We start from the raw sequence: 27,423 nt of genomic DNA on the forward strand, positions 1-27,423 counted from the left end.
ATGCCAAAAGAAGTCTTCTTTACTACTAGGAAAGACAATATAAAAGCTTCTGACATTTCAAAGACTGTAAGCTAAATTATTTTAAGTAGGAGGATTTTGGAACTGAACAGTAATAAGTAGAAGCTAACTTTTTGTTTGACTTAAAAACATTACAAAAGGGTCAGGAGAATACCTTAATTATAAGGGCACTGTACCTAAGAATAAATTCATAATCACTTCAGCAACAGTTACTAGTGGTAAGTTGTCTTTCATGTTTCTTAGAACTGGCATTTCTTTTAAATATGAAGGTTAAACATCAGAAAAGGTTAATTAAGTATCTAACAACTCATCTATAAGTTAAATCAGAGAATTTACTTTGAAGGACTGAAAGTGCTTTGAAGTTCAACAATGTGCAATCTGTTGTGTTCACATGGTCCAAGCAGAAGAGTACACAGCATTAGAAATGTTCCAAAGGTCTCTCCGGGAAACAACGTGACAGTGACCTCCAGGAGTTTTTCCCTGGTCAAGTATCCAGTGACATTCAAGACAACAAGATCAGTGGCAAAAGCATGTTCAATCTCTTTCATTATACCCAACAACATATAAATCATCTCAGAAGCTAATGCAAAGTGTACAACAAAACACCAAAGAAGGGCTTCTGTTGCTGCTGATCCATGTAAATCTTGAGTTTTACTGAACTTTCTGTATTAAACAAAATTTAATAAGGAACTACTTTAATAAAATTAGTTCAATCCTCCATTTAAGAAGTGACTATGCTGTAAACATATCAATAACAAACATGCAACTAAGTAATATGCAACATACCTTTAATAAAAAGCTAAAATATAAGTACTTCAAATGAAATATCTCACATCAAAAGGCTCAGTTTAATCAGTATCTATTGAACAAATAAAGCTTGTGTACACAGTACAACTTGTACTGTCCAAAATACAGACGTGTATGTGACTTACCTTGTGTTTAACCCCTTTGCATTTTTTCTGCAGTACTTTTAATACTTCTAGCTCATAGCACTCAAAATGGGTTAATGGCTTAATCAAAGCTATGCTGTCTATAACTGTTCTATCACCAGAGAGTGTGCTCTGCATAAAACGAATCTTATCATTCATCAAAGGAAACTGATGTTGTCTGTCTCTTGCCTGGAGCTCAAGCAGTTTTCATGTCACAGGTACATTACCATGATGTACTAACTTAAGTTAAATGTCTTTTTCCATCCTCTGAAAGATCATGGGACATTTGGTTAGTAATTCAATCACTAAGGCTTTTGGGGAAAAAATCTTTTCCAGAAGAATTAAATCCTTGTTACCAGAATACATTTTTACTGTTTGAAATCTTGGATCTTTCTAAAAACACCCAAAATTTAATATGGGAAAACTTGACAGCTATAGATGTGAATTCATCTGAAACAGGTACATCATCTTACACTCCATAAGTCTTCTGGGTGTATCATGAAATAATGCAAAACAATGCTAATGTAATAATGGAAACAGTCAGTTTTGTGCAAGAGCCTAAAGTTTAAAATAGTAAGGAAAAAAAAGGGGTGTTGTTTTTATATCTAAACATGTAGATGAACACAAAATGGACCAAATTCCCCAGTATCTCTACCCTGAAAAGAAGAAATGGGAAAGTAATCCTAGAAATCTGTATCTAATTTAGAAATGAACATAGGCATTTAGGGTGAACATTTAAATGGGGTATTTAAATTGCATTAGTACCAACTGCAGTTAATTACAGAATTTTTAAAAGAAATTAATGAAAAAAGATTCTTAAATCTCTTTTTGTAACAATTAGTCTTCAGACAAACTTTGCAATTTACAGCAGACTAAATGCTAAAGAGCAAAAGCTAGCATTTTTGCTTCATGTATTTAACAGTAAAACATGTACTTACATTAAAAAGTATATAGGTAACATGCATGTATAACATAACAAAAAAGCTTACAGTTCTTTGTGCTTCTCCTCTGCCAAAATTTGGTCATTTGGCTTCAGCCCATACCTTGGGGGAAAAAAAAAAGAAAGAAAAAACACAAAGCGGTGACTCACGTGAGAATATGACCATTACAGTTTCAAATTCTTAAATTATGTGTTTGTTGATTCAGATACCACAGGTATTGCAAAGACAGTCACAAAACTTTCTAAAAACTTATAATGTGTTTATCAAAGTAAACATCACACAAAATTTTGCTTCATATCTTGGCTTCAAACTCCACTGGATACCTTGGCTGATGCTATCTACCAAAAATCACTGTACTTCATACCATGAACCATACATGCATCTTATAATTTGAATCTGCCAAAACATGAAAGGGAGGATTACAGACAATAGAAACACTAAATGTGGCTGCAGTATTTCTCCCCGTACCAAATAAAACTATTACAATAAATAACAAAATAATTCTGTAGGAAAAAACAGGCTATTTAGGGAAACTTCTGCAGTCCATAAAAGAAACTTCTGATAAAAGTGAGTGCTTGAGAGAAAGAAACTTTCTTTGCCAGCTTAACGTAATAGCTGATTTAACAGAATAGGTTGCCAACACTGCCTGATCAAAGGGAAAAGAGAACGGAGTCCCTGCCAGGACAGCCTACCGCCAGCCAGGCCACAGCCTGCACTGTCACTCAATGTGCGAAACCTTTAAAGAGTGACTTCACTTTTGTTCTGCATCAGAGTAAACTCTTCTGACATCTCAAAATAAATTGCTATAGTATTCTGGGTTTTTTTTTTTCTCTTGCATTTGGTGGGTTTTTTGGTTGATTGGTTGGTAAGACAATCATTCAAAATGTAAGCAGCTAGAAGTCAAGCGTCCATTGTACAACTCTGCAAGCAGCTATCTGCTTACACTGCTGAAGGTTCTCACTGTCCCTCTGTCCTCTGTGTTTGTTCCTTGCTCTAGACAACTGCAGAACCACAAGTTATTCCTCCTGAGGAAAGATTCTGGTCGCCAACAACTACACTCAATCTATCTTGCAAAATTATTTTTGTTTTTAACAAAGAGGCAAAATATCCTTTCAATATTCCTTACAGCATTTTCTGATGATACTCTCTGAAACTCATATTTTCAGCATCCATTGAATGTGCAATGCCGGACCAATGCTGGACACCTTCTCAAGCTCACTAGCGCTCACTGCACTCAGACATACAAAACACAGACAGATTTTTATTGTTTACAAACACAGAGACTTCCCCGAGGTTATCTTCTACAGTATCATGCTGACTTGAATCCATTTATCCACTTTGCCGCTAAATCCTTGGTGTAGACACTCCTAATCAGGATACAGTGGTTCATCCACATTCTCCTTCCAAGTGCATGGCTCACATTTGACACAGGGTAGGCAGGGTTTCCTGTACAGATTCAGGTCACTTGTTTAAATTGCCCAATCCTCTTCATACTTTATGGTCCTGTCAGTCTTTAAAACACCAATTTTTACTGTTACAATCTTACATTTACTTCCAATTTAATTCTGTAAGCAACAGTATCAGGGTTTTTCTTACATGAAAAAGGGTCTGGCCAAATACCAGTCTCTTCCTAATGCTGCTCCACGTCCCCGATATCTCCATTTGTCATATCTTAATATGAATTTCACTGATAGCAAACACTCATGTATGAGAGAAAACACAGTTTTACCAGGAAATTCTAAAAGGAACATCTTTCAGAAGTGAAAGGACACTATCTCTTATGAAACTTGCAATCTGACTTAAAATGAAATCAGGTCGTTGTCCAAGGGATTTATCTATCATAGATAGATATACTAATATGCAATCCATTTTGCAAATGGAGATCATTTTGCCCATTAACAAATATACCCTCAGAAAGCCACAGACATTCTTCATTAAAAATTAAGCTGCGTGCTTTTCCTGTACCAGTAGTCAGACTACTTCAGCTTCAATTGTATAAAATGTTCTCTGCTGAGAAACAAAATCTATCTTTGAGCTTTCCAAAGCTTCCAAAATATTTGTTACTACACCTTTTTTTAACCACAATTTTACCCCCACAGTTATTTAGAGGGGGAAAATCCCAAGCAAATGAAACCTGTCTTGCTCAGCCTAGTAAGTCAGCTACTACAGAAATCATGTAACATAAGGGGAATGCTGTTCAATAGATGTGCGATTTTGGGCTATGTTACTGACATACCACAGAGGGGCTGGGAGGGACGCAGTTGCTACCCCTAAAGTTTGCAGAATGGTTCCTTTGGTGAACTTCAGCTTACACAATCTTTTTTACCACCACCACCTTTTTTTACTGTGAAAATAGTTTTCTTAAAATATTCTTCCTTGATCCCTAAAGACATTGCTTTGATAGCAAGTTGTCAAAGAAAACTTCCCACAAAAGGACATGCTTGTGGAGTTAAAATTTTTAAGAGTACTTTATGCATTAGGATGTATATTATGTTTCACACACAGCTGCTGAACTATTTTATAAATTTAAATGTGCAACTAGCCCAGCAAGCAGCTTATGTAATATTTTCCCAACATGTGCTTCATAGGCAAGATTGATATGCACCAGTTGGGTCTTCCTAACTAATAAAGGTTAGATTTGTGAGAATTTCTCTAAAGAGCATTTAGGAGCTAACAATACTAAATGCAAAATTAAAGCCAAAGATAAGCAGTCAAAAAATTTAAAATAAGGACATCTAAATCCTCTAAGCAACCAGAACAACCAATTGTGTATGTATTATAGATTTAATTGCCTGATATTAAACAAGTGAGTAGAAGAGAGACATATATGCTATGGAAGTAGGCAAAGGAGTGATCACAACTTCCTTCTTTTCTACTCTGAAATTCAAAGATCAACACATCCTAGAACACAAAATAATTATTATTCTTTTCAACTGTCCAGTAGCAAACTGTGATAGTTTCAAAATATTAACAGTCTCTTCATCACTGCTTGAGGTCCTATTTTAAAAAAGGAGGTTTAAGAGTAAGAACATGCAACATTGTCTACAGCTTGACTGTAGGTAAGTGTCAGAACACACTGCAGTGCCTTTCAAAAATGATACATTTAAGCCCTTTGATTTGTCCTTCACAAACATTTAATCTATTGGAAGAGTAGTCAATGTTCCAGAAACCCCTTCAGAATGGCAGCTGTCCATGAAGCTGGACAGCAGAGGGCTGGGCTGCAGCGATTCCCACAGCGCACGGGGCTGCACAGCTGCTGCCCATACGGCATCACAGCTGATGGCTTCTGACAGCCCCACGCACCACTGCACCCTGGGCAACACTGCCAGGTCTGAGAGCTGCTTCTTCCACAGACTCAGCTCCTTATCAACTTTCTTAGGCCACAGCAGCCTGGTTTAACCTCTTGATGTCAATGTAATGTGGCCACTCCAACATACCCTATTCTAACCAAAGCTAAGTGTCCCAGCTACAGATAGGTGCTAACAGAAACTACAATTCTATCATCAATCTCTAATGACAGTTTAAATTGTAAGTTTCACAGTGCTATACAATACCTTTTCCAGTGTCAAGAGAATTCTTTTAGAGAGTATTCTTTCTGACACTACAAAAAGACATGTTTACACATTTAACTTACCAGGACAAATGAGCAATCTCATGTGCCTGTATTTCATCAATAAACAAAGGCACAACAAATTATAAATTCACAGCTATAGAAATCTCAAATATTTTTCCTCTCCACAAGCCTGGAAATAAAGTAACAGACCCAGACTAATACATTATTGCAGGCATTCTGAGGACATGGTATTGGGGAGTCAGATGGTGTTAAGGAAATTTGCTCTAAGTACACCTAAATATACTCTATGAAAAAAATGCCATGGCCACTTGGAAGAGATCTACTACAACAGCTAGAAGTACAACTCTGACAATACATTCTATTTGGTTACAGTGGTAAAAAGGTGGTATATTCTTCACTTCATGTACATTGAAGAACTTGCCTAGCATTCACCTGCAAGTTTATCATCTCAATTTCAATTTTTGCCAAAATGTATCATTTTTATTATATGCCTGTTTTTCATTTCTTAAGCATACTAGAACTTCCAAGTTCAATTTCTGTAATGTATTTTAATGATCCTTCTACAAGAGTAATCCTACAACTCCAGGATTTTTTATTTTCCAGGTTCTCATACAAGACAGAATGATAATTTATGTACTTGTACAGTAGTGAGCATTTTTACAGAAATATTTTTAATGTAACAAACAGCTAAAAGGCACTGTTCCTTTCAGGCAGCATCCAATTTCACAAAGCCTTAACCAAATTAAAAAGAAAGCACAGCCTGCAAGAAATATGCATTGCTGATAAACTCCAAGCATATATCAAATTCAGATCTTCACTATCAAAAACTTCCTGAAAAGATAGTAAAATTCATCTGTCCAAAAGCCCAAAATGAAACTGGTGATGAGCAAACAGGTTTAAAAAATGGCAATAGATCTTCATAGCTTTAAAATTAAGTCAGTTTTCCAAGTCTTTTACTTGAATCCAGCAATCTAAACAAAAAGTAAGTAATAATTGCACAGATATCAAAATGAAAATCAGCACACACACACACACACACACACACACATATATATATATATATATATATATATATATATATATATATATGCTGCTTGGATCAGAAAAGCCAAGATGAAATGCAGACCAGGATGTATGAAAAACTGCATATGTATGACAGTAATTCTGATCACTATTTTCAAGAGTACTTGTGAAGAACAAGACACTAGAGATAAAAGTATTTTTCTAAGCATTAACCATCAATGTGAGTAGTCAGCAAAAAACCCTTATATTTAAACTATGTCCATGACAGAAAGCTGGGACAGTAAAGCATTCCAGGAAGCCCTAAATATGTATGTGCACAGACATTCCTCTGCTTTGGTTGACGTACAAGTAAATACAAACTTCTTGCCTCAGTACACGGCTCTGAGTAACCTTGCTCACCTTCAAATGCACTTGGGCTTTGCTATTCCATCAGCTTATTGTATTTGACATGCTTTGCTGCACTTACTGCTTTAAGTATTCCCCAGATTGATGAAAAATTCAATACATGAAAGGGCAGATTTCCAACGTGTTCTTTGAACTTTGCAGAAAAGTCATCAAAAAAAGGAACAGAATGTGATTCTCCATCAGACACCTATCACCCATTGGTTGCATTAGCTGGACAAGACAAGTTGATTTTATTTATACCAGGCTGTGCTTCATCAATAAAGGAAGATATCTGTTAAGACAGAGCTCAGCAGAAGCATTTCTTCATAAATTTTCAAAGAAGTCATTAAGGAACCTTAAAGATTTCCCAACAGTCTTATTGTTTTTTAGATTAATCTAAAGAAGGTTGCATAAGAATGATTCAGCAATTGTGTAACTTCAAGTTCCAAGTGATGTTAAGGCAACCTTTACTAGTCTAAAAAAAAAAAAGGAACCACAGTCCTTTTTTATTTTTTTTTCTTTTTCATAATTATTAATCTTGTCGAAACTAGAACAAAGCATCTTTGGGACATTGTATTCATGTGTCCTTTTTCAGAGTATATTGACTGATTTCTATGCAGTTCTCACATCCCATGAGATCATCAGCCATGTGTGAACCTGCTGCAACAGGGCATCCTCATGAGCATTTACAAGCCAACACGCACAGCAAGCCCAGCTCAAAAAATATTTCTAACGCCTTAGATTTATGGGGGATGGGTACAGAAGGTCAGCCTGTATCTCAAGTTCCATCTGCAATTTATCAGACAGAATAAGTAATGCTGCCATAAGTGCTAACTCCATTTCTTCTGCCTTGATCTATACAGAGATCAAAAAGCAGTAAGGAAACTGCTTTTGCTACAGTGGTAAAATAGCACTTGAAGTATTTCGGCATTTTTGACAAGGCTACAGCTGCTTAGAAATTTCAGTTAAATCTAATGTAGCCTTGCTCTTCCCACTAGCCCAATAATCTTTCCCATGCACACAAACACAGTGTATCATGACTTGTATGTGTTTGGATCATTACTTTGAGCTTGCTAAACCAGATTCAAGAGCTGTGAGTTTTCTAAATCCAGACAAAAACAAAAAAATCCACAACCCAGACCACACCTGGTATGTAAGTTTAGCAGCCCAATTCATCATGGACCAGATGAAACCAGCTAAACCAAATTAGTTTTCTGCAACTGGCAGATACAAGGACGTTATCCAAATATTTAAGACATATTTTTTCCCTCCATTAAAAAAAAAGACAGACACCAACAGTAAAAGCCTTTGATTCATATTCTGAAAGCCTCACTGTCTTGCCTGACTTGCACTGTTTTTACTCCAGCAGTTTAATACATTTACTTTTTTTTCCCCTGTAGATTCCACTGTTGCTTAAGTCTCCCAGTTTCACCACCTGAAATGCACCACTCTCTCCATTCCCCTTTAGCTTCTCTCCTATTCTATAATAGGGCAGCTGGTCCTCCCCATCTTTTCACATTCCTTCTTGGCCTCAAGTTGACAGCAAACCAGAGACCTTTTCTACACTAATTTCTGGATTCAGTGACAGCTCATCATTATTCACTGTTACTTAAGGATGATCTTGTAACAGGTTATATCATTTTAGAAAAGTTCCTTACTGAATAGATACTGCTTTGTTGACAAATATAAAAGTCTAGATTGCCATCCCTGAAAAACTGAAAGATTAAAGATAGACTGTACAACAGCAATACAACCCCAAAGCCTGCTTCCAGAAAAAAATCCCAAGTTTTGCAAGGGTCCATTTATACTAACAAAAGAAGAAACTGCTTAAAACACCTTTCAGACATTTCTTTGGGAAAATAGTAGAACTGAGAGAATGCATAAATCAGACTGATTTCAACATGGATCAGTGCTAGACCCAACACTATGCCACACATCCATGAGTGATCTGGCCTTAAGTACAGAAGCTACTGATGAAATCCACAGATGACAGGAGACTGGCACAGGTATGTCATGGCAACAGAGCATGCTAGCAGACAGTAAGAGTTCAAAATACTAACACATGTGAAGCCAAACAGGTAAATTAAAAGCATAAATATATGGGTAGGGTTAAAGGCACCCCACAGAGTAGTAATTTGGGGAGAGGGGAAATGAGGTGTCATGAACTGTAACTAATTCAACCTGAGCTTCCAGCTCACACCAAGCATTTAAGATAGCAATGAACTACTACAATACAAGCAAACAAACAAAACAAAAATTAGCAAGAATTCCCCAGCATGAGCTGTCAGCCTCACTAATTATTTCATTTTCTTCAATTTTCAGACAGAAAAGCTTGCAGCTAAAGTGTTTCTTCTTCAGAAGAAGAAATGTAGGTAGGATTAAAGCACGCACCAGTGGTAGTGGGAAGGAGACTTGAAAAAAATAGCAACAGAAGGTTAAGATACTTCTATCCTAAATTTTATAGAATGTAGAAAACAAATTACTTCAGAAAAAATAAATTACTTCATATTTATAAGGAAATAAATTGCTTCATGGTTATCAGTGACAAAGAATCAAGTTTGGTTTGGGAAAGGGCATGTACATAGACTGGCAGAGAATTACACTGCTTAACTAAACAAAAGCATCTGCTTAAGGAAAAAATTAACTGCAACTCAAACCACAGGTACTGGGCACTTCATTAAAAAAAAAATTCAGACTTTAAACCTTGTTTTGGGAATAGATATGTCAGAGCTGAGAGAATGAAGGACCACCTTGGAGAACACATGGAGCAAATTTCTAGTGTTTTCCTTTTCATACTCAGTTCCTGTCCACTATTATGACTGGAGTCTTATTTAGCTGCATGACTCCCTATACAAACCTCTCTTCTTCAGAAAAAAAAAGTTGGAATTTCTGAGCCAAAGAGATTCAAAAAATATTAGCAGAATTTTTTTTAACACATTACTTATTATGAAAGATGGATTATGGATTTAAATGTCAACACAGAATTAGCTTAAAATGACACTACTGAAACCTAAAAGAAAAAAATACAGTTATTCATGTCATAAATTAAAGCATAAATTTTGTTTCTTCTACTTAACACATGGATATGATCACTACTTTGAATACAAAAATACTAGGTCCGGTTTTTATGATGGTTTTTTTTTTTCACCCTTGATCAATATTTTCCTACTTGTTTCTGAATTATTCAGTGTAATAAGGTAAGATGCCCCACTGATAATATGGTTAGAAATCAGGACTTTAATCAGCTATTAATATTGTAAGACAGATTTAAAGGGCTTTTGAAATTGAAGTCAAAACAATAATAGGTTTAAATGATTAAAAGGGATTAAGAAAGCCAGGAAAGTTCAAAGCCTGTTAATCACCAGACTGCAAAAAACTATGATCATTTAATAGGGTCAGCCCTATCACTCTGGACATAAGCATATAGAAGTGGCCTTGTCAAAACAGTTTCCTTAACTACAAACTAGGGAGCTAAAAATTTAAGACAGCTAAGCACTTGTTGTATGGAGATATAGATGTTTTAAAAATTATGACCAAAAACCCTTTTTCTGACCACAAGTACCTTTTTAAAAGCTGCACACATTCTGTATATTTTTTTTTTATAATTGGTACTCTGAATTCTAGACTGATTGCACCAGTGGAAATACATTTTGTTAACCTTTAGTAACTTTATCAAGGGATAAAATATTAATTCAATTTGTGCAGAACTATAGGTATTCTCCTTACAGACTCAACTCTTAACATACTCCATTACTATTATTCCTTTGAGCTTCCAATATTTAAGTCACTTCTTTAGTTTTCCTAGCTCTTCTTGCATTGTTCCTGTTCTGAAATGACCATCTAACATTTACATACCTATTTTCTTCAACCAGAAATAAACACTCATTTGCAGTTTAATTCATTTTGATTATAAAGACAAACCAGTTTCCACAATCTTGTCTTAAAGTTTTACTTGCATAAAACTTACTGAAAAACCCCAACTAAAGTAACATGTATATACTCTACACTGAAGGGCTCATTTTCCTTTCCTAGTTACCCACAATTATTTGTTATTATCACTTGAAAGTTTTTTGTTTGGATCAACTTTCACTAGTTCTACAACAGATACTGTCACCATTAGTCCTGAAAATCCCCAAATACTTCCCCTGCCCCTGAGGAGCCTTGCTTTGAGAATTTTATATATATCCACACATGTATAGATCTAATTCAGAGAAGGCATAGTAGTGTGGTCATTCATGTGACCCACAGATTGATATATTTCTTCTAAATATTGATGATTTCTTCTAAATAAAGACTCCCTGTTTGCCATATATGAATAGCACTGCCAGCTACTCAATTTACACTTGAAAACACTCTTCATTGCCTTCTCAGAGAAGGCAGACTTATAAAAAGCCATCGGGATGAACTTCAATAGGCTCTACATCTTCAATAAAATACCTGTTAATACTCTGGATACACTCACACACACAGTAACATCACACTGCAAACATACAGCCATGCTGGGCTCCATTGACACAAAGTACATTTCCTAAATGAATTACAACTCTGTCCCCATACTAGATCTGTTCTATCTCTATCTCCAAAAAGAAGAAATGAAAACAGAATCTCTAAAATACAATTATTTTAGTGTCTCTAGTACAAAGAAATAACTGCCACGTCAATAAAAATAAATTAAGACAGAGCAAAAGGCATTTATTCATCAGCGAAGACCTCACAAATTACAGCATCAGCCCAGAATATTACCTTCAAGCAAGAAAATCCTCCAAAAGGAAGGAACTGAATGTTCTGAGACTGTATTAAATCTTAAATGATGTTAAATATTCAGCTGTCTTCAAAATGCTAAGAATTGACCTTGTCATCATTCGTAGGGAAACACAGAAACAGACTGGTGTATCCTATTTAATAAAATCCACATTGTTCCCATTTAGAAATGATAAGGAAATTAACAGCAAGTCTTACATATCAGTTAAAACCTCTCTTATTTCTTAAAAAAATATAATTTAAAAATTCAATTTTCCTGTTAGACAACTTTACCAATGTGCTTCTGCTTGTGACAAACTAGGCTGAAGTACTAATTTCACATTATTGTAGCAACCTAAGTGAGTCTCAGCACTGTCTAAAAGCTTCATGTCTCTCATCACCTGTCTCTGCACACAAGGGCTTAATATAGGGCAGTCCAGCTTATGGAAACTTAAATAGATAATTGTCAGGGAATTCATGCACCTTAATTTGCCTTCTCTACAAATTATTTTTAACACTGGTTAGAGCAAACAGAAAGCTAAAGACAAATGTTACAACTACTGTGAAATTTCAGCCATGCTCAAAGAACATATCCAAGCCAATATAGTCATCAGCTTTCTAGGAAGAAGTAGCATGGGAAAAATGGCAGAGAAAGCTTTTTACTGCACTGAAAATTTTGACTTCATCCTGAAAAATGAAGGAGCAATACAACGATGGAGATTTAGGGAAGTGTTTTTGAGAGGTTAAGCTAGTGGCTCTGCTGTCACTGGGGCATTCCAAGAAATGCAGTTACTCTTTCTGGGAAGAACTGTTTCCTCCCTTTTGCCTCAAGTCATGGCCACTGCTCAGTATATATTAATTCTTCACCTGCAGCATCAAGTCCAGACATGCAAGGGTCTGGCAGAGGAAAGACTGACTGAGGTATTTGGACAGTTCCTGTCACTTTAGGCCTAGGTGAGTGTTTTGTCTCAGGACTGGTTGTAGAATTACATGCAGAACTTGACACTCTGTTTCGAGCTTTGGCTGTTGACTAACACTGCCGCATACAACATCACAAACACATTTCAAAACAGCTTCAGCGAAACACATCGGAAGTCCATCCAGCAAAAATGGGAGTTACTGCAACCATATTTGGGGAAAGGTCTTTGATCTCTTGTCTACACAGTAACTATACAAAATAAATTGTCAGGAGACATGTGAGATTCTGGAACAATTTGTTGCTTTTGCTGGGAAATTTGAATGGAAGAAATCAGAAGATTTACATTTGTAACTGTAGTTCTCGTGTTGACACAGACCAGATAAGGTATGCTAGCCTGAAGCCACATAGGGCACCAGGCTTAATATTCACAGGTGAGACTGCATGCAGCCTTTACTTGGGAGTGGTCTGGAAGTGAATTTGGGTATAGTTTCATTTCTAATGGAGGAAGTTGACTGTACACTTCCAGAATACAGTGACAGCCTAATGTTACAGTAATCTTTATTGCCTACCTTCCTACCAGTGGGAAGTTTCTGTTATTTAAAAAGAATAAAACCCAGCCTCAAGATTGAAGAAATAAATAGCTTCAATAATACAAAAACTGAAAAAATGTTTCTGGTAATGTTTGTATTTCTGTGGCTTCATGCTACTGTTCACATGTTATAGCTCATCATGTTAAACAGTCATTTGCTCTCCTTCACACTTTGTCACATGCACCTCAGATTCTTACATTGAAACTCAATCCCTTTTGCTGTCACAAAACAAGGGAAGAAATAAAAGGAAAAAAGAAAAAATTGCCAGAACAATCTGCTAAAATAATCACCAAAAATTTTTAGCCGCTGCTCCCTAGTATTCATGTGCCATAAACCCACAAGTTTCAAGTAAAACTAAAAAATTAAAATAATTTGTATGTTAACACACTGAGGGAGAGGAATCAAGGGTTTATAAAATGAAAATTATCTGTCCCCAGCTGAACTTATAAGGGAACTGCAGGCTTTGTAACATCATCAAGTCTGCAATACAAACAGATTTCCAGTAACTTGGAATATTGATGATTCTGCCCTGACAAAAATAACATAAAACAACACTCAAACAGCTTGTTTACCCTACTCCAGCCCTTGGCTAAGGGAAAATATGAACACCAGTAATTAAGAGGAAGATGGACTGCCTCCACCCTTTCCCTGTGGCTACAGCAGAGACCACAAGGCCAACAGCTCCTTTTTTTCCTCCAAAAGGAACAGGACAAGAAGAAGCAAAACACAGAGCAGGCCTGGGCAGGGTTCTGCACCGAAGAACAGAGGCACAGAGGATCAGGGATCTTCAGCAGCATAAGCGCCTCATACCTTAGGTTACAGTTACCTGTAACACTGACATGGTGCCTGCACTTTGTTCAGGAATAGCCTGATGGAATAGCAAGCTACTAAAAAGAAATGTTAACAGTTAGTATTTCATTTCAAAAGGAAGGACAAATCTTTCTCTTCTTGATTAATGTAACATGGGAAGAAAAACTGTTGAGATTGCATATTGCCTGACCTCAATGAAGCAAAACTAATCAAGCAGTAATGAGCAATATAATTTACTTAAATATCTAATTTTTTTTTGAAACTGAAGTTTTTAGAAAGATGAAGGTATTCCAACCAAAATGATATCACTAAAAAGCCATCTTTTCCAAAAGATGACAGATCAATTTCATCTAGAGTAAAAAACCTGAGGCTATGTAAAATAATTGCTAATTTTTGACTGGGCTTTTTTATTCTTCAAGTCACAAGTGATCAACCAGTTTCACTTTATTATAGTAGCAGAAAAAAACCCTCTAATTTGTACTATTCACTATGCTATTGAAAATTTTGGGTTGGACAAGCAGGATGGGAATGGAAAACAATATTAAAATCACATCTTAGAAATCTGTAATTAAAAAGAATGCCTGAAACCATATCCAGAACATGAATCACAATGTTTGCTTACTGTATCCTAAATAAAAATCAATCTTGTAATCGTGCCATCTGGAAACTCTAATATGCAAGGTTTCTCAGTAGAAAAAGCAAGTAACACTTTCAAAGAGAAAGTTTCACCACTGAATTTAAGATGGATTCCGGCTCTCTGCTGACAAGACCCAGCTTTTTCCATCAAAGATATCTTCATCAAGGGTCTTTTCATTTAATATTATTGCCTAATTAAAACCAGAGACACTTAGTTAATTCATAGATCTCTTCCACTTAAAGCTCCTTGTTTGCATTAAAGATGCAAATGGAACCCATTATTTCATCATTTGCCTTGTAATGCAAGTCACAAAATTTTGTTAAACAAATTTTCACTTGTAAGTAAAGGGAAAACACAGATAAGCTCTGTGTGTGTGTATATCTGTCATGTGCTTAATGTGATTCCAAAGAATACAATTAGTCAATTAAATAGACATGTTCTACTGACATGCATTAAATCCGTAAGTCTTCTGATGAATGGGAAAAATAAAAGAATAATTAATGATTTACAGTTTATTACTAAACAAGTATTTAAGAAAGTGAAAACACACAATAAGAGAAGAGTGGAATATTTCCCATTTGTGAACATCTTACATTCTATTTTACAGGTAAATACATAATTACAAGCTCCTCTATAAACACTGAAGCCCTATACACCCTGAAAACATCAGCTCTCTATGCAACATTGTCACTCCATAGTAGATTCTACAAATAGGCTTTTCTAAATGGAGCAAAACTAAAATCTTTCACACATTTTAACTACATATTTAACTAAATGCACTAGGAGAAAGCATTAGAGCTATAGAAAGCTATTTTAATTATGTTGTCAGGAATACTACCAAATTTATAGACATATTAATATGAAGAGGACCTTCATAAGACAGATATCTTCATCAGCTATTACCTGCTTTTGCAAGCAAATACTAGAGTTTTTATCATTTATCAATAGTCAAATCATGCAATTGGGCTCAACAGTTTCAACAATGCTCTATGTTCAGACCTTGTGACTAATTAAATGACTTCTACACACACAACTAAAACCACAAGGTAATAATATAGCACTCAGCTATTCGGCTTCCCTGCCACATGACCCAATGCAACAAATACATTCAGGATTAATCTTTCCCTAGAATTACTGAAACAATGAAACATCATACACCAAATTATCTTCTGCAGGGGAAGGAAATATACAGGGCCAAGTTTCCAGGGAGATTATAAAGTTTTTACCATGTACTTTACATACCTTCATCACTGTACAGACAGTACACACTAAATCCAAAACACAGAACACTGTAACACCTACTAGAAGGAGAATTAACCCTGTCTCAGCCCAAACCAGGACAACAGGTAACACAATTCCCAGCTCAAAGCAATACAAAAACCCATTAACCTCTCCTGAGGGCTGATGAAGTACAGAATCTAAGCTAACACATTAATGAAACTGAAAAGGCTGCAAGTCTGAAGGGTAGGGGGTCCCCACTTAAAAAAGCAGCAAAGCCCATGTTTGCAGGCCGTACATTCCTGGATACTGCAACTTCCAAGTACAGAATCACCATTTGTCCTTCTCATTTTTCAAGCTCACTCCAGCATGAGTTTCTGGGGAAGGGTTAGTTTTGCATTGAAGCTGAGTTTCGTGAACAGAGAATCACCCCTGGTTGTCTAAAAGCTATTTAGACCTTTGGCCACTTCATGAGACTTAACTGCATGAATGGTCTTTTTTTTTTTTTTGGCTATGGGAAGCTACAAAGGCTTCTTTTAGACAGGAGCAAAGGTAAAAAACTGAAAATGTTGAAAACAACACAAGCCACAGTTTATACAGACCAACCTAAATTTAACACAAGTAAGCACAAGTTTTTTTTCATCATTGTCAACTGAAGCTGCTTCGCAAACTTTTTCTTAATTTATAATCCAAATTTCCACAAGGGTGGAAAAAGGATCAAATATGTACATCTTCTTCACTTTCGTCACAGCAAACACTAAAAGAGCTTCACATGAGAATGTTTAATTTACTAGATGTTAATGCTATCACAAAAGTTTGTGCTCAACTAACCCATCACCTTCTGCCAATACTTTGCAGTGAGGAAAGGTAAATGATGCTCATGCATCTTGGGATCTCCAGGAATGACCCAACCACTTTCAGTGCTACAGTTAAGTTGGTAGCACACTGCAGGAGATCCATATCCATCCTTCTGAAATTATGGATCACAATGACAGCACGTTTTTCTTCACTGAGATATTCTCTTTTCATATAGCAATCGTTACCACCACTCCAACAACCCCATTTATTTTTCCTTCCCTGTTTCTTCAAACCCGTTCTTTACAGTGAAGAGGAAAAAGAATATAAACCTATTTCTTGATTTAAAGATAATTTCTATTTACACCAGAAAAGGCAGCAGGGAAGAGAACTAAGGAACAGATGGTAGAGGGCATGAAAGTTATAAAAATTCCACTACTGAGCATCCTAAATGAACTTGTGCAAAGATTGTCACAGACCCTAATTTTAGAGGAAAAAAAAAAGACCTAAAGAGAAAAATAGTTGTCTGCTAGGACAACCAACAAGTAATTACACAGAAACTTGTAATACTGGACCATGATGGTGACAAAATAGTCAGCTTGCAGGTTTTAACTATAATGGAATTTGGCAGCCCTAGTAGTAAACATACCTCAACTTATGAGATCATGGCTCTGGTCAAGAGCCCAGAAATTAGAGTGAAAAAACAGCAATATGATTCTTGAAACTTGCTGTGATAAATAAAACATATATCCTAATTTTCCCCTATATCTCTATTCCTTTTTAAGAGCATAGACTGAAGGATATTTCCATGCTTATAGAGGTGCTGGTAATTACAGATATTTTCCTTGCCTTCCCTCTGATCAGTCAGGGAAAATACAAGGTTTCATATATTGAGAAGTTTTAGGATTAGCACAATATGTCAATTTGTCAGCACTGAATCTCTTCTCCTCCTCAGCCCATTCAGCCATAGACCCAGCAAGAGAAGATTTATCCATACCCTGAACACATATTTCTCAACCACTGAAGTGCACCTGAGGTGACAAGTAATACCCAGATCTCTACAACTTAAAAATTAACTACAACTAGGTAAGCTAAATGCAGTGTCAAACCCTGAATATTTGCAAATCAGAGAGCTCTAGGGAGGGCAAGGAAACACATGCCATCTCCTAACTTTTAAAAGCAGGACATTGGAGTATTTACAGGAGTCAGCAATACTGAGTTTAGTCTTAAAATGTCATTGGCATGTTAATCAGAATTTCTTTGCTCATTTCAGCAGAGTTTAATATAAGTAGTGTAGATTAAGTTATTTTTAAATGCCTTTCAGAGTTAGAAGGTAGAAGAATGATTCCTGTTAAATGTCATAGGTAGAAGTGAGTACACCAAAAGCTTTCATGAATACCTGTTAGCAAAATTATTTTCATAGATTAGCATAGCTATAGTTAGCAATTCACCCACAATGCATTAATTCTTCTTCTATTCCTTCCCCTCTCACCCCCAAGAAGCTGCTCTTTGAGTAAGTATCCATATCTTGATAAATTAAACAAAAATACTCTTAGGTAATGGAGTTGATGCAAACTAAAAGGAGACCAAAAAAACAAAACAAAACCACATTTCTGATAGTTCTTTCATGCAGATACTAAAAATATCCAAAGACATATGGTGGACTATATTTATTTCAAGACTCCTTTCCAGTTCAGTAAACAGAAACTGAAGTGGTTTGTGGTATCACCAGTTTTTAACAGTGCCATCAACACTGCTAACACTCTTCCAGATTGTCTCCCTGAAGAGAGGCAAGAAATGGGACCCAGAAATCACAACAGAGGCTAAACCTTCTGTGGCTCAGTAATGGCAGACTGCTGATATGGTCTGAAAAGTTTAGATGGGCATGGTGAAATTCTGTTGTGATATAAATTAAAACTGCCTTTCCTAGGAAAGGCTTAAAGCCCTCCTAAACTTGTCGAGAGAGCAAAAGACTTTGGAGATCAGATTAAACCAAAATCCACTTCGAAAGCCAAGCATCAGGGCTGTGCTAACCCTAGCCAAAAATACCCACCCAGCCCTCCAACATTGCTCAGTTCCTCAAACCAGTATTACAGGGCAGCAAACTGTTTAGAATCTGCAAGGGTACTGCATTATATGTTTATTTTCAGGTTTATTTCTAACATGGATTGTAGGCCAATTAAATATTGCTTAAAAGGCCACGTTCTATACTTCCTTATGCTGCTTCAATTTGCACATTCTCAACTGAAGTTACAAAAATAACATGTTTACAGGACTCATTTTAATACTCTTATTTCATTGACAATACATATTGATTAAACTTGCAACATCAAGTCCTTTATTCTGAACAAAGGTATTTCTTCTTAAAACTGACAGAAGGAGAGGTGGATAAAGTAACAGAAACACTGTAAAAGTTAAATATTTAAAACTCTTACGTGTGTTTACCTAAACTTTTCTTGTTTTCCTAAGCTACCTTATCAAGTCAGATCCCTGCTGGCCTGACAACCCCATTAAACATTCCTACCCTGAAGAAGAAGTGAGGAACAGACTCAAGGTTGCCAAGACACCAAGAGCTGACACTACATGGCTAGAGATGGGTGCATGTCTTGCTTGACAAGAAAAAGAAACTACAATGATCAACAAATTCTCTTTCAAATGCTTCACAGTCCTGAAATGACTGTGCTCTTGCACCTCCCTGAAGCATTTGAACAGATAACTTTATTCTAGCAGTTGTTCTACAGCTCCATTTTCTATTTTATCTCCCTTCACAAGCTGAGGAAGCTTGGGATCTTATCCCCATTTCAGAAAGTGTTGCAAAAAGTAATTGGACCTGGAGTAGAAACACTCTTGTCGGTTTGTTGAATGGACTTCTCTGCATACCCTGACAAACAGGGAGAGGGATATCAAATCAGGTGCAGGAGAAGGTAAACAAGCTCCTCAGTTTTGAGGTTATTACCAGAGCTAGCACACTACCAGCAGGCACCTGTGAAACTGCTTGGGGAAGACTGCTTATGGCTTTCAATAATGCAATACCCCACAAATGTATTTTGGCAGTAAAGAAATGCTCACAGAGCATATGCTGCTCCAGGAGATAATTTAATTTGTCTGACAGGACTCAAACTTGAGTAAATAAGACTTCTAATTTTTAAATTAAATATAATTCTGCACAGCACATCACATCCAGTGAAAAGCACAATGCACTCCTGAAGGATTTCAGTGCTGCAGTAGAGATCCCATCATTTCTTTTATGTCAGCAATTTCTAAGGATTAGTTGAGGAGTATTGTTGGGTTGGGAGAAGGGTATTACTTATTTTTAGAGACTGGCTTTCAAGTTATTTCAGTGGAAACATGAGGCAGAGAATTACACCAGATTAATTCACTTTTTTGTATATTCAAGACATAGACCTGATTTCTAAAGTTCCAGGTTTGAATTTCACCCAATCCATTACATTCTTGTCTTTTGTTTCCAGCTTACAACATGGAGGCTTTTACTTAAACAAACCTTATGATAAAATATGAGTGATGAAATATTGATGACAAATTATTGCTATTAAAAGCTGCAGAGCAAAATATTTGTGGCTGCCAATTATTCAAAAATAAAAACTCTGCACCTCCTCCTTATTTGGCGATATGAAATTTAGTTTTGATGCAATATTCCCATTAACAAAATAAAGAACTATTAGAAAAAAAATTATTACCACTTTAAAAATTAAAGAAAAAATTGCAAGCACTATGAAAGATCAAATCAACTAACAAAGCAGAGAAGTGGCAACAGCAATAAAAAATGGAGCTCAAGCAGAAAGATTTAAAAGAGCAACTGTATTTTACACCTCTGGGAAAGACAAATCTCTAAGCTGATTCAAGAACAAGTAAACTTAATGCAAATTAAGCAATCCAGCAATATGGTTTACATGGATGGTAACATAACAAGTAGGCTTAAGCCTTGTTGAGTTAATAGACAACCTGATAAGAAGTAGTCCTGTTCCTGACTGATAAAATGGAATTTTTTTTGAAGGTGTATTTGCACAACTTTTCTTGGTGCATTACAGAAATGGACTACTTACCCATAGACATCACTGAAGAAGAGTACAATAATAGTAAATCAAAAGTAGCAGACGAAGATTCATACAAGGGCTACCTAAATCTTAGTGAAATTGAAGACTTCTTCCAATTAAAGACTAACAAAGACAGCATGAGGACACTAGAATAAATGGATAAAAAAAAATATAAAGACACTGAAGATTTTCATAGATACCACCAACACAGTTTCATAGAGCAAGAACAATCAAATGACAGATACTGGCTACTTCCAGCACAAGGCCAGAATCCCAGAGAGCAGCCTAAACACATCATTATACAGGCAGGTAGCCCACCATTTATTGATAAGCAGAATTCTGGAAACAAAACTGACATTAAAAAATAAAAATTAAAAAAAAAAAAAAATCAAGCCTTACTTGTCAAGGAAGTCCTTGTCCACAACTGCACAGATATCAAGCAGAGGATTTCCCATTCCAAACAGGACATTTTCACTGTAAAAGAACCAATTATTTCACATTAGGCTTATTGTTTCTAGTATATGTATGGACAATTTTTTATTAGAGAGAAAAACAAAAGAATACACATTTTCCCCAGCACAGTAAACACACTGTGACCTCGCATATACACAGAATCAAATTTGAGTAAAGTGCCATCCTGCAGTGATCTTCGATCAATACACACACTGCAATAATAAACTGTCACTTACTCAGATAAAGAATTTAAGCTGCATGCCACGTTCTGGAGTTTTAAAGGATGACATTCAAGTTGTAATACCAAATTTTAGACAGGGGAAGCATCACACCAGAGTAATAAGAATTTCACTGAACCCACTCACATGTTGGGTACAACAAATAATTAACAATTTAAGTCTGTTCTACTAAATTGAAACAAAGAGACTAGAGATTCTGCATTGTCAGCCATTTTGAACAGTGCAGCTGTCTATTGGTACGTTGGATGTATGTTTTAAGCAATTTGACATTCATTACCATGACTTCTTTCAACTAGAAAAAAGATATCAAAATTACTGTAAACAGTATTCTTGAGATGGATAGCTTTAACCTCTTTTTTTAGATTAATTCAGAAACCATGTGTTACATTTTCCTGAATAGCATGTACTTGGGTGATAATGCAGTAATACCAAAGGATTAGATATGTGGCCTAGTGTCAAGTAGGAGTGAATGCTGCTGTTCTTCAAAACTACATCCAAGCCCACCACATTCCTTGCCAAACTAACACCTACTGTCTCCAACCAGCAAGGCACACCCATGCCCCCACGACCAAAGGTAGCTTCAGTATGACCACCTATACAGGATTTGTGTGGCCAGGTTTTGGTATCCAGGGCCTACAGGCATGGCTTCTATGAGAAGCTACCAAAAACTTCTGCCATGTCCAGCAGAGCCAGTCCCTGGTAGCTCCAAGATGGGCATGCTGCTGGCCACGGCAGGGCTAATTAGAAAACATCGTTACACCTCAGTGATAACAGATTTCAGAAGAAGGAGAGAAAAAAGTTATTGTGCAGATATAATGAGGCCAGAGAAGAACAGGGTGAGAACATGTGAGAAGAACAGCTCTGCAGACACCATGGCCAGTGGAGAAGGAGGGGCAGGAGGTGCTCTAGGCACCTGAGCTGAGGGTCCCCGGCAGCCCATGGTGAAGATCATGAAGAAGCAGGATGTTCTCCTGCAGCCCATGGAGGTCCATGGGGATGCAAGATCCCCCTGCAGCCATGCAAGAGACCCACACTGGGAAAGGTGGATGTTTGAGAGGAGGCTGGGACCTCACAAGACGCCCATGCTGGAGCAGGTTTCCTGGTAGGACTTGTGACCCTGTGAAGGAGCCATGCTGAAGCAGCCTGTCCTTGAAGGACTGCACTCAATGGAACAGCGACCCACGCGCTGTGGAAAACAGGATTAATAACCTTGCTACTGAATGTAGAAATACATATTAATTGAAGGTACAATTAATGAATTGAAGGTACATATTAATGTAGGTACAGCAACTACTTGGCTTCAGGTTGATCCTCAGTAAAAATTTAAAAAAAAAAAAATTTAAATCTCATATACTCTGTGAAGCCACATAAGCCTCTGTAAAAGCAAAAAATAAACCAAATATTTATGAGTCTGGAGAATGCTAAATTTACGAGTTTTCAGTGTGAAAAACTGAGACACATATTAAACAGTTATATCATAGTGAGGAAGCAGTAATAATTTCCAGAAATTTGAGATTCCACAATACATAGGTTACTTGGGAACGCATCTCTACCACAGACACAGAACATACTTTTGTAGTCCCCAGCCTTCCCTGACTCTCCCCAGTCCCTTCTCCTCCACTGGAGTACTGCTATCATTCAAAAAGGATGTTCTCGTTTAACCCAACTAACCTATTGCAAAAGAATACCTGGACCAGTTCTACAAGAAGCAGGTGAAAACTCCTTCACCTGCACAAATTAAGGGCATATATCATTGACTATACAGTCAGCATCAATGTGTATACACATACACAAAGAGTACATATATATGAAAAAGATATATACTTTTTAAACTCCAAACTACAAATAAGATGTACAAATCTAAAAGTTGTTTGGACAAAAATACACCATCCATCTAGCAGGCAAAACTACAGAACAGTAACTACAGAGAGCTTTGATGTACATGACATTACATTCATAGCTATTGACAAGCAGCAATGTATTTTATGAATTTGGCTTTTAACTTAGGACTACATGAAGGGTGAGTTGCAATTACGAATTCAAGCAATGTAACTCTTTAAGTATAAATAAATATTCACCTGTTAATTAGGTGGTTTTTTCAGAAATTACTAATGTGACTGATTTTATACAAATGGCCAGTGTTTCACACCTTTCTCTTATCACAAGTGGCAGAAGTAATAAAATGAAACCAAACTAGATAAAAACATAACAACAAACCAAAACAAATAAAACAAAAAAGAACCCACAACATCAGTACTGAGCTACCCTTGAACCTCTTAAGAAGTCAACAAAATTAACTGCAACTGAATGATCTGGAAAGCTGTGCCCAATCTCATGCTCTACTGCTGCAGGCATTTTTTAAAATATGGTCCTGATTCAAGTTGGCTGCTGAGCATTAGCAGCACTATATCCAACTATCGCACAATACTGTTATCATCCCAGGCTGCTGCGCACTTCCGTGGAAGAGCAACATCAAAATATCAGTGAAAGCTTATTATTAGTTACTGGCACGGAGACAGAGGAATATTTTGGGCCTTTGGATACTGGCAACTCAGAAAGCCTTAAACATGGCTGAGACATTTGGGAGTGCAATTGCACGGCAGCACACTGTGTGCCTAGTCTTCCTTGTACAAATTTAAGATATGGTCTTGTAAGACCTAAAATATTAGCATTTCTAAAGGGTTTAACTATGCCCTTTAAAGTAAGGCGAAACAAGGTATGTTTTACGCCTGTCCTCAGCATATCCATTTCAGTTTAGAACCCCGTATCACATAAGATTTGGACTTACTGAAGGTCACTTATATGTGCAGTTAAAGCAAAACAGCAATAGTACCAGATTTATAGTACTTGACTAGCTATAAGCTCCTAACTAAGAGCATCCTTCTCTCATCCCACACACCCATGTAACATCATTACAAGTAGGATGATACTTACAACAGTAAGTAACTCATCTAACACAAAAGTACCTTAAAACTATTATTCCATCCTTCCAGAGTTCAGACAATTTTCTTGCATCACTGGTCAGCAAATCACTACAGCATATAGACCTTAAACATACAAAGCGGCCTGCAGGACTGCTCACATGCTTTCCTGACGTGGGTCTTAAGCAAAGACAATATTTGGCTAAGCAGTTACATATTTACATTCTGACTTAGAGGAACATCTTCAGTGAAGATTTCATTTATTATGAAACTTTCATAGTCTTCTGAAGTGACACACGCACAGGCTCCAACTTTGAAAACAAGCCTAAAAGGTTTGGCCTTATGTAAGCAAGGCTGCCGCAGAAAAAACTGTTCCACCACTACCCTGCTCCTCACACAGCTGCGCTAACTTCACAAGCCCCAACAGTGAAATACTATTGCAATTTCAAAGTTACCGTCTCTGTCGGAAACAGTGGAAGTGAAACTTGATACACAGAGTTTGGTGGGTGGAGAGAGGAGATGGGAGAATTGCCTTGAATTATCAAGGCAATTTGATAATTATAAGCATTTCTTTATCAGCCAAAGGCCCGATCAAAGATTACCGATTTACCTCACAATACAACCCCATCTGGAGATGAAGTGTTTGGAGGAGAAAAACTATTCACAGTAACTCCTTTCACTGAATGTTAAGTTACAGGGGTTTGTCATTCGCCGGGTTTCGCTAACAGGCTGATATCACCGCAGTTCCAACAGCCTGCTAAGAGCCTGGCCCGCTATTAAGACCCCGCTTCTCGCTTTAGGGATTCTTTTAAAATCTAGTTCCAGTCACGGCAAGCTACAGTGAGAGCTTAAGGTTCCAAAGCGGCTGCCGGAGCCCCCCGACACGCATCCTCCCACGCCCAGGGCGGCACCCCGCGGCGGGCGGCGGCCGCCCACGCCCAGGCGCTACCTGTGACAGCGGCACCGCCGCCGAGCGACGCCGCACGCAGCCCCCGGCCACCGCCCCGCGGATCACCTGCGGGCCCGGCCCGGCGCTCTCGCTCCCGATGCCGCTGGGCACCGACATCGCCCAGCGTCGCCGGGAGTCCCGGCCGGGCGCGCCCACCTGCCCGCGAGAAGCCAACGCGGCGCCCCGGGAGCGCTGTCCCCACCGGACTGAAGGGCCGGCGGAGCACCGGCACAGCTCTCCCTCCTTCCTCGCCTCAGGGGAGCGGGCGTGCAGCCACCAAACCAACTCGCGGCAGAGGGAGAGGGATGGGACGAAGCCGCGCTGCCCCGCACCCTGATTACACAGAGGGGAGAAGAGCCCGGCTGCGGCGGAGCATCGCGCCGGGCGCCTCCGCCCCGCCAGCGGGAGTGCATCAGCTCTCGCCGCCCCTTCCCCCGGGATGCGGGGTTGTGCTGCGGGTGCTGCGCGCGGGCTCGACATTACCTGAGAGTGGCCATGGCTCCACTCTGCCCGCGACAGAGTCCCCTAGCAGCGGCACCGTCACCTCTCCACCCGGCGCCCGCGCCTCAGCCGCGACTGAGCGCCGGGCAGCGCTCGGCCGGCCCACCGCGCGCCCCGCCCCGCCCGCTCGCGCGTCCCGCCATTGGCCGGGCGGCCGGCGGGGCGGGCACGGGCCCTGCGCGGCGGCCGCGCGGCGTGAGGAGGCGCGGGGCGCTGCCGACGGGTCCCGCGCCCCGGTTCAGCAGCGCCCGGTACCGAGCGGTGCCGCCGGCCCGGCACCCCCGGTCTCCTCGGCCGCCATCTTTGGTACGGGCGGAGAGCGCGCGCCTCCCTCATAGCTCCTGCTGCTGCCGTCCCCTCTGCGAGCCCCGGCGGCCAGTGTGGGAGACAGTGACAACTGGCCAAGAAAAAAAAAAAAAGTTGAGCGGCGGTAGCCCCGCAGAGGTGCGGAGCTCGAGCCGCACCGCCCACAGTAAAGATGGCCAGCGGAGCCCCGGGCAGCTCTGCCCCTTGGCTGTCACGGGGCCGTGGGAACCGAGGGGACCCCCCCCGCCCCGGCTCAGTCCTGGCCGCGGGCTGACGCCCGCGCCGACACACGATCGCTACACCCTCGACCGGAACGGGTTTTCATTCTTTTTCTTTAACTGTAGGTTGGGTCGGACGCGAAGCCGCCCCGAGTGACCACCTGCGGAGCCTGCCTTCTCCCGCAGGCGGCGGCCGCCAGGCGCGGAGAGCCCCCGGAGCACACCGCCTCATTCCGGGCTGCCGGAGTCCCTGGCTGCCGCCTGTGGAACGCAGCGCTCCGGCTGCCCAGGCGGCCAGAGGACACGACTGGAAACACGGGAAGAAAAGGGCAGCCCGGCATTGCTTACTCCCTTTTCTTATTTGCCTGACACTGGCAGAACTGCTGTGTCAGAAAGGGAAAGCCTCGCTAAAGCCAGGTTTCTATCATCACTCCTCATTTGGCTGTCAAAGTTACTGCCACATTGTGCATATGTGGCACTTACTTTGTTAACTTACTAGCACCAGAAGCACTGATTCATGAAAGTGAAGCCAATAGGTTGTTTTTGCCAAAAATGAATCCCACGTTGTTAAGTACTGCTGTGTCACCTCTAACTAAATATTTAAACTTCACAGCTTCATAATCCTGTGGTTATTAGTCCGAAGTTTCCCTTCCTTTCCATCTACAAAATGGGAATATTGTACTCAGAAAAATTAAAGCCAAACTTTCCATCTATTTCTGATTTTGGGGTGTCTCAGAGGAGACAATGCCAAAATATGACACATTGATGAACATCAAGGACCTGCATTGTCACATGAAAATAACAGAAAAAATTATGCCCAATACCTGATGTAGGACAAATCTCCTAGGTTCTCTAAGTCAGACACTCAAAAAAAAAAATCACCACTTATTGAACTCATCACAAAATTCTCATTATTGAAGTCTGTCAGAGGTCCTGAAAAGTCAAATAAGAGTAGGAAACACATCCATCCTCTTACTATTATTGCAACACAATGTGTAAGAAGTCCCCAAATCCTGAGGGAGAATTCTGAGCTCTATCGAAATGCAAATACATAGATACATAATGGTTGCATCCTCTGATTCATGTTGAACAATTTATTATGTCCAGTTTAACAGTTTCAGTGCTTAATAGCCAAACCTCTGTTTTGTAACCTAGAAGGTGGGGGAGGAGGATCCAGCAAATATAGTAATAGCTACATAACCT

At 38.8% G+C, this 27,423-nt stretch overlaps 1 protein-coding gene and 1 long non-coding RNA gene across 3 annotated transcripts in view; both read right to left on the minus strand.

Annotated features, from left to right (window-relative positions):
- The window catches only part of ADK (adenosine kinase), a 266,784-nt gene that overhangs the window by 232,405 nt on the left and 6,956 nt on the right, over positions 1-27,423 (minus strand). Inside the window, exons 1-3 of one of the 2 annotated variants that reach the window (XM_030241223.2) lie at positions 25,679-25,806; positions 21,033-21,107; positions 1,937-1,990 (exon numbers count right to left, since the gene is read on the minus strand). In XM_030241223.2, the coding sequence (XP_030097083.1) occupies positions 1,937-1,990; positions 21,033-21,107; positions 25,679-25,692 (143 nt within the window). In that variant the 5' untranslated portion in view covers positions 25,693-25,806. Of the gene's footprint in view, positions 1-1,936; positions 1,991-21,032; positions 21,108-25,678; positions 25,807-27,423 lie in introns of those variants that run through there. The other variant, XM_030241222.2, reaches the window with a different exon arrangement.
- LOC127059755 (uncharacterized) lies at positions 3,130-21,015 on the minus strand. The gene is made up of 2 exons (XR_007777900.1): positions 20,643-21,015; positions 3,130-3,399 (listed from the first exon to the last, which is right to left on the minus strand). It is a non-coding gene; the product is annotated as an uncharacterized LOC127059755 (long non-coding RNA).

This window comes from Serinus canaria, chromosome 6, assembly GCF_022539315.1.
Source record: "Serinus canaria isolate serCan28SL12 chromosome 6, serCan2020, whole genome shotgun sequence".
NCBI lineage: Eukaryota > Metazoa > Chordata > Aves > Passeriformes > Fringillidae > Serinus > Serinus canaria.